The sequence below is a fragment of the Triticum urartu genome, unplaced genomic scaffold (assembly GCF_003073215.2).
Source record: "Triticum urartu cultivar G1812 unplaced genomic scaffold, Tu2.1 TuUngrouped_contig_6132, whole genome shotgun sequence".
Taxonomy (NCBI): Eukaryota; Viridiplantae; Streptophyta; class Magnoliopsida; order Poales; family Poaceae; genus Triticum; species Triticum urartu.
The window spans coordinates 1-8,388 of NW_024116867.1; the positions used below are offsets into that span (position 1 = coordinate 1).

Consider the following 8,388-nt stretch of genomic DNA (forward strand, 5'->3'; position numbering starts at 1 on the left):
ATAGCTGAGGCAGGCCGACTCGAAGGTGGCCGGTGGCGGCGATTTTAGGACGGGCGGCTCGAAGTGCAGCAGAAGTGTAGATGAAGACTTGGCTTGCTGGCGAAACGATGGCGTTCGGCGATTTATGGCAGTGGAGTTGAGTGGAGACGCGGCGGGTTGTATGAGACGCCGGCGAGGCATTGACAAGACCTGCTCAGCTGTGGTGGCCGGTTTACAAAGCAATTCGGCGACTCGACGGTGGTGGTTTGAAGCAGAGGCAGAACGAGAGCGGGTTGCTCGGCCTGATGGCGATTTGAAACGGCAGGGCGCCGCGGCGGTTCAGGCAAGGCGGTTTAGCACGCCACGAGCCCGTACAGTGAGACAGACTGGTGAATCAGCAGCCAGAAGAAACACGACGGACACCGGCGACTCTGGACGACAGAGCAATTCATAGAAGGCGGCCTCGCGGCAAGGGCGGAGGCACCCACGGTGGCTCTGCGATGCGGGAGCAGCGGGAGGTGACAGGCGGCGCCGGTTTACGGCGACAGGGCAGGGGCGCCGGCGGTCTGACCATGGAGACGGGAGAGACAACTCGGGGTCACGAGCCCGGGCGGTTTAGAAGCGAAGACCGCGGCTCCAGGCAGAATGGTGGCATAGCGAGTTGGACCGGCGCGGCAGCTTTCGGCGGAGCGAGGCTGTGGCCATGACGGCCGAATGATGGATGCGGACGGACCGGGGCGGGTCAAGGCACGAGTTCATGCTGACAGAGGCGACGGCTCAGCGCAAGGCCGCGGCAGAGGCGTCTGACTCAAGGCCGGGGGCAACTCGCCATCGACTTGGCAAAAACGAACTGGGGCGGTTGACCCTGAGTCCATGCTCATACTCTCCACACTACTAGAAATCCCCATATTTCCGACGGTGAAATCTAATAGCCGACGGGCCGTCGGCCATTACTGCAATAGCCGACGGTCTTGATAGTGGCCGACAGTTATTGCACACTCACGGGTATAACTACTAATAACCGACGGTATATTAAAATACCTGACGGGGAAAACCCAACTCTCGTTTATGCAATTTAATGCTCGACGGTTCATTGTAATATCCGACGGTTTTTGCTGTACCCACGGGGATTACATGTAATACCCGACGGTGAAATTTAATAGCCAAGTGTCAAAAAAACTCTCGGCTATGAGTGCAAATGACCGACGGTCGATATGTCACTCTCGGCTATTTGATTAGATACCCGACGAGAGATAGTAATAACCGATGGTTGACTTTCACCCTCGGTGATATGTTTCGATAGACGAATGCAATAAACATGTACATGGTCGATGGTTATATTGCAAATAATTTCCATATAAGTACATTTCCCACAATTAGATTCTAGCAGTGCTATAAGTTGCATTGTTATTTACCATTAATTAATATGATGATTCAAAATTTTAGTCCCAAACAATGCGAATATGATGGTTTAAAAAATGACATGTTTGAAAAATGTTCACTTACAAACTATCACAGGGAGAAACCCCATTGAGGGACCAGAGGAGATCGCCGCCTGGAGTAGATGAGGCAAAGGTGCTCATCGTAGTCTTGTATATACATGTCTAGGTTGGGTCTTCACCATGTGGCACATGGCGTCTTGCCGAAGTGGAGTATGTTTTCGCTGTGGTCCAAATGGTACCAGTTGCTGGCAATCTTATTCTGAGCACGTCACTGGAATATGATTTAGTAAGCTCAATTAGTTCCTGCTCTCGAGATGCTCCGCACTCATTCCCCTGCTTTCAAGGTTTGGACACTTTTAGCCATCCAACGGGACGCACCAAACGCCCGTCGACCAGTCCGGACCACCAAAATCTGCTAAACATGAAGCAAATCTAGGGGAGCTTTGGGGGAGCCCAGACAATCCGCTTGTCTTAGTGTCGGTTTGACAACATGTCCTCACTGCCCGTGTGATTTTCTTTTAGGTCCGCCTAGCCCACGCATGGCCCACTCCTGCTGTCCGGATATGATTATGGTTGGATGACCGACTCCCTTAGCGTTGTCTGTGGACACATCCGGACATGTCCATGGACATTTGAAGCGTCTGTCTTAATGTATAGCTTTGAGTTGACCTAATCCTCTCACTCTCAGCACTAGCCGCCGCTTAGATATGTCACCGGTCATCGCCTAATGTATCAGCCCTCCTCACTTGACTTGCCTCTCTCTTCTCTGCCACTATTGTATTGGGATTTGACCCCGAATGCAAGCTCTCAAGCGCCAGGCAGCAAAAAGCCATGAGCTGGCTAAGGAAGCCCGGTTCGGTGGCCGGCAAGCCCGCATTGACACAGAAGACCGACGAGGACAAGCCGCCCGAGAGGTACCACACGCAGTTTGGCAGCGTGTTTAGTCCAATCCCATTGCTTGCAAGCACAAAACTTCTTTGACGCCGTATTGCAGCAGTGACACTCTCCTCTTGCAGCGGCGGTGGCCGGTGGTGCGTTGCTCCCGGCCTTAAGCAACGAGGCCGCTACAGATGAGGATTGTAGCAGCAGCGAAAACCACATCATCCGCGTGCAATGGCATGAGGGGTTTGAAGTAACGAAAGGGGCAATTGGTAGCACACCGATTAAGCTATTAGGCTGGAGGAAAGCGGTGTCTGGGGCCCTAGGACATGTATCAAGTGAACAAAGTGGTTGACACGTGCTTGTGATCCATCGGGTGATAAAAAAATTGTTCTTCATTTTATTTGAGTTTAAAATGTTGCAAAGTATATTTCAATATCATACGTTGAATTTACTACATTGTATTTATTTTTATTTTATTTTTTTGTGAAATTACTACATTGTATTTAAATTGATGAAATATAATTATGATCAATGTTTTGATGTACAGAAGAATATATAAGAGGAATATATTAATTTACAGAGGACTGTATAAGAAGTAAAAAAAATCAAGTCATATTTACACGCGCGTTGAAAGTTTCAACGCACACAAGCGCGAAACGAAAAATCCTAAATAGCCCACTCGGCACGAACTTGCAGTCGCTTTCATCTAACCTCCCCTTGTAGCCGTCGTGGCCTATCCTCACCTCGCCGCCATAGACCAGCCATCACCTCCCCTGCTCCCCACCGCCTAGCTTCAGATCGACTCCTTCCATCACCTCTCCACAGCAGCTATGGCCGGGGAGGCTGGAGATGTTTTGCTCCTCTCACCCCTTTCTATCATCCCGTAATGTGCAAGTGCACCCAGATCTCTCGCCAGGTTTGGCGGCGTCGTGCAACACTCATGGGCTACGACTCTAGGTCAGTGCCTCCTTTCCCTTCCCCGGATTTCCTCTCTCCTCTTACCTTGTCTCTTCTTTCTTCTCTTTCTGCAACGACAGTACGCTAGCGGTGGCGGCAGGCAATGGCGAGTGTACTGATGGTCGAGCGGCAGCGCGGGCTAATGGGTTCGGCTCTGTTCTCGTTCGCCATTTACTATACTGTACTACTCAACAAGTTAAGGTGTCCTGCAATCCCCATCTATTCTAGTTTAATTGATTTCTGATGTCAAATCTTAGATAGCTAAGATGTCAAAATTGGTACGATGCACACAACTATGCTGGAAATACTACCACAAGGGAATAGTATTAGTAGCTTCGCTTAATTTGTACACCTAGTTATTCAGGAACAAAGTAAGATGAGGAAATACGTGCATATTTAGATGATGCAAAACATTGCCATGGTTTGTGCCACACTAGACTATTTGAATCTTGGTAAGGTACCAGAAATATCTTCCCTGATAACAGAGGCCTAATGAACACAGGGTGGATTCAGACTGATGAGGCTGTCCAAGATTGCTCGGAACAAGGCGAAATTGGTGAAGCACGAAGCCCTTGTCGATGGCTTCAGTAAATCCAGTTTCAAAAACAATAAAATGAGAAACATTCAGATAAGGCTTCGTTGACAAACATATTATACTCTTCTGCAATTCAGGTTACTACACTGTGCTTGTCTGTTTGAGCTGTACAGAAATGAAGTGTTCGACTCGAGCATCAACACATAAGCCTCGCTTCATCCTTTATGGGTCAGTCTAACTTTCTGTTTCGTATGCAGTTACTATGCATACGTAGGCTCTCGTTTGTGTTGTCCTTGTAAAGTGTTTGATGAATTCCTTGCCTGTCAAAATCATATCCTTGGAACCTGAAGGTAGCTTGTGCCCCATATCCCTCTTGGCTCTCCAAATTCATGGCAGCCACATCCGTTATCTTCGAGAAATCTAGTATGATTTCATCTGCCATTTTATTGGCTTTTCCGTTAATCGGCAGCTGTGTAAAGGTACAACTACATGTTCAACAATTAGGAAAATAGTACCACAAATAACTGAATGTTGGGATGGGTAAATAGATTTTGTCTTGCGTGAATACATAGAAATACATGGAAGTATATTTAGAGGTCAAAAAGTACTAGTCTGTAGCCTTGTGGAAAAAGATGCAAAATAGTGAACCAGTTTATTTTTACTGTTTGTGTTTATATTTAAGTTTCTATTGCCCAATGCATGGTTTGGAAAGGAATGAATTACTGGTGTAACACGAGTAATTGTCGACGTACACTGAGTTCCTAAGTCCCACAGTAAGACGTGATTAGCTATATATCTCCATGCATAGATGTTTCTAGAACAATTACTTTTGTTCTCTGTAGCTTCCCTAAAAAAGTTTATTCCTTGTAGCTCAATCAAATTTCATTTACATTGCATTGTTTTTCATCTCTTTTACAACTAGTCTTGTCATTTCTTAGGGAGTGTCAAGCAATATTAGAAGCGGTCCGAGCTATTAAAATGATCATGACACTGATGATGAGGAGGATGACATCTATGGCAACGAGGGAGATGATAGCTGTGGCGATAAGCATTATGATAAAGTAAAGATCTGAAGTTTGTTGAAAATTTAGCTTATGCAAATTGTCTGGACCTCTCTGATACTATTTTTTTGATTCGACACTTCCTAGATGGATTGTTATTGTAAATGTAATTCATATGCAACTCATTAGGTTTGTAATACCTAGATTATGCTAAATGTTCTTTTGGTCATGTGCGGTTGTGTAATTATGAGATGTATCGGAAATGCCAATATTTTGAAATATTGTGTAATATATTGCACTTCCCTCTCAGTGAAATTAATCAGTGAGGGTTGACTAATGGCCTATGGCACAACAAACATCTTGGGTAAAAAAAATGCATACATGCACTTTAGACAGTCGGCGACTTTCTAAATTGAAGGTGCGAGCTAACCTTTCTACTAAAGGAATCCCCAAAGGGCTGTATGCACCATCAGTAATTACACTAACCGATGGTTTGGCTCTCCTCTCAGTTGTGCATAACCTTGACGGGTTGTATATACCCTTGGCTATTAAGAAAACCGACGATAAACAATAACCGTCGGATGATAAACACCTGACAGTGAACCGTCGACTATAAGCGCATTCGACCTACTGGGAGCCAGGTGTAGGCAACAACATATCCGACGGCTCACCGTCGGCTTATTACCGTGGGCAAAGATATAATATGATGGTACCGTCGGTTATTAGTATAATGGCCGACAAAGCATAGCTGACGGGAGATGGCCGACGGTGTACCGTCAGTTATAAGAGTCTCCGACGGTGAACTTAAATATCCGACGGTAATTGGACCATCGGCTAAAATGGGAAATCTAGTAGTGCCAGATCGTGGCTTCTCCCGCTCTCCCCCTTTTTATAAATCTCTTCCTGGAACCCACGCAAGTACTATGGTTGCACATGGGATCTTCACGTGGGTGGGCATCCATCAGGCGCTACGGATATTTAATTTATACGTGTGTGACCCCGATCAGCACTAAGGACACTTGATTCATCATGCACGTTTGCTAGGTTGATCGATTCGGGAGATCTTGTGAGGTCGTAAACCGCCGCTGTGCGTGACACGTGATCGCTGTCTCCAATCAACTCGAATCCGGTTTGTATTTGAAGTAGCCACGGCGACTTCCAGATTACCATAAAGTGGCAGTTTATCTCGGCAAAACTGATCCCTTGCCGGTCGTCAGCGGTTCGACGGCGCGTACGGCGCACAGCCAAAAACATCTCTTGCCAGCTTTCGACCGGCTGTTGGACGTGGCGATGCATAGATGCAACCCTAAATCTTTCTCGATCTCAATCTTGTATATACTGTTGCGGAAACCTTCTTCAATCTTTGACCGATGAAATTCATAGTTGATGTGAATTCTTCTGCGTCTGTTCTTTATCATTGGACCAATTACGATCTTCTCGAACCCTGGAAAAGATCCCTCTAAGAACTTAACACCACCGTGCCAGACCCCATGGTGGGCGCCAACTGTTGTGGAATTGTCATGTCAGATGTCCTAGCGGAAGGACTTAGTCGTGAGGCCAACGCATCTATGTGGTAGCTTAAGAGGGGTTGAGCGGAATCGAGAAACACAACACAAGACGAGGATTTAGACAGCTTCGGGCCCCGGGAAACATCATCCGGTAACAACCCTACATGCTGTTTGAGGCTAGATCTCATTATCATCACGAGGGAGTCGCCGTAAACCGGCTCTCCTCTAATTGTGTCTAGCCCTAGAGATTGTTGTTTTCTTGTCCATCTTTGGGGAGCCCTGCCCCTCCTTATATAAGTTACAGGGGCGGGTTACATGTAGAGTCCATCTCAGACTAAGACTTAAACTATTTTGACTTCCCTTCCTGGGCTTCTTAACGTCTGCCGGTTTAACATTGTCTGCCGGTTTATGATTGACTTAACACCTGCCGGTGCTACCATCTATCTTAACTCTGCCGGTTTAACACTCGCCAGTTTACCATCTGTCTTAGCCATCTGTCTTGACTTTCTATCTTAACTCTCCGCCGGTTTACCATCCACCGGTTTACCAAGTCCCAGCCGGTTTACAACTCCAGCCGGGTCATACCGTGGGGTATATCCCCGACACAACTCGTCCTGTGTCAAGAGTGCTTCGGAAGTAGAGTCAGGTGGCAAGGGAGCTTGGGGATGTGCTGCTAGCTGAGTTGACGAACGAGTAACTCGTGCAGCTAGTGGTGCTATGGAAGGTGTTGCAACAACTAGGGTTGTCTCTGCTTGTTTGGTGGCAGCTATTGGTTTCTATTTGGCTTGTTCTGCAGCTCCTGTAGCACGGGATACCCTGTTTGTACAATTTTCTGCTGGACTTTGACCTTCTATTGCACCATCAGTACCAGCAGAATCTGCAGGATTCTTCCGCTTCCCTTTCTGTGTGTCCTTAGTACTAACACCATCCCTTGTCATTATGTGTTCCTTCCTCTTTCTCTGTGCCATATTAAGTTAAGCCGACAAGAAAAATGAATAACAATTTAGTTCTTCAGAACAAATTGATGTGTGATACAGATGAACTGAACTTTGATGTTAGACAACCACATGATAGGAGGATGTAATATGTACGAAAAACAGGACGGCATGATATAATCAGAACTATGCTGTGTAAACTAAGCAGAAGACATTTCACTAAATTAGAAGCAATGCAATGGAAGGTAGACACCATATGAAAGATGCTACAAATATCGCTCTGCCAAGTTAACAGTGTCTCGTCATAACTGGCGTTTAAACAAATGTGAAGCAATACAAGAAATAAATCATATGCAAGATGCAAACAACATCACACTACCAAGTTAAAGGTCTCTCATCATTAGGGCCATTGCATATTCACATCATTGCATATTCACAGCTTATGATGTGTAAACTAAGCAGAAGGCATTTCAATAAATTAGAAGCAATGAAAGCTCGACACCATATGAAAGATGCAACGAATATCACTCTACCAAGTTAAAATTGTCTCGTCATAAGTGCCATTTCAAAAAAATTAGAAGTAGTACAAGCTAGAAAAGAATGCGAGATGTAAGGAAAACACATGATACCAGGATGGAACATGTACGAAACAGGACGACATGGAATATTCGCAAATGTTTGTGTAAACTAAGCAGAAGCCATTTCAACAAATAGTAAGCAATGCAAGCTAGATACCGTATGCAACATGCAAGACAATATCACACTGCCAAGCTAGAGAAAGCACCTGGATGCCGGTTTCGCCGGAAGACCACCATCAGTCCCTGCCTTAATTTTTTTCCTTCCTCTTTCTTAGTTGTATTGCCTTGTCAAGTAAAACCCACAAGAAAAATGAATAAAAATTCGCTTTTTAGAACTCATTGATGCAGGATGCTGACAAGCACTACTTTAATGTAAGGCGACCGCATGATAGGACGATTGTATGTGTAAGAAAAAAGGACAACATTGCATATTGACAGCTATGATGTGTAAACTAAGCAGAAGGCATTTCAACAAAGTAGAAGCAATGAAAGCTAGACACCATATGGAAGATGCAACGAATATCACTCTACCAAGTTAAAGTTGTCTTGTCATAAGTGCCATTTCAACAAA

General features: G+C 45.5%; 1 protein-coding gene across 5 annotated transcripts; it reads left to right on the forward strand.

Annotated features, from left to right (window-relative positions):
- Positions 1-2,992: 2,992 nt before the first annotated feature.
- LOC125530187 lies at positions 2,993-5,133 on the forward strand. Of its 5 annotated transcripts, none has more exons than XR_007292871.1 (5): positions 2,993-3,260; positions 3,341-3,455; positions 3,763-3,816; positions 3,933-4,023; positions 4,734-5,133. XR_007292871.1 is itself a non-coding variant. In XM_048694590.1 (5 exons), the coding sequence occupies exons 1-5, from the start codon at positions 3,190-3,192 to the stop codon at positions 4,858-4,860; spliced, it is 495 nt and encodes a 164-aa protein (XP_048550547.1). In that variant the 5' UTR covers positions 2,993-3,189; the 3' UTR covers positions 4,861-5,133. The 5 variants fall into 5 exon arrangements, 3 of the variants coding, with proteins under 3 accessions (XP_048550547.1, XP_048550548.1, XP_048550549.1); XR_007292870.1 differs by having other exon boundaries at positions 3,341-3,406; positions 3,763-3,847; XM_048694590.1 differs by having other exon boundaries at positions 3,341-3,461; positions 3,763-3,847.
- Positions 5,134-8,388: the final 3,255 nt, after the last annotated feature.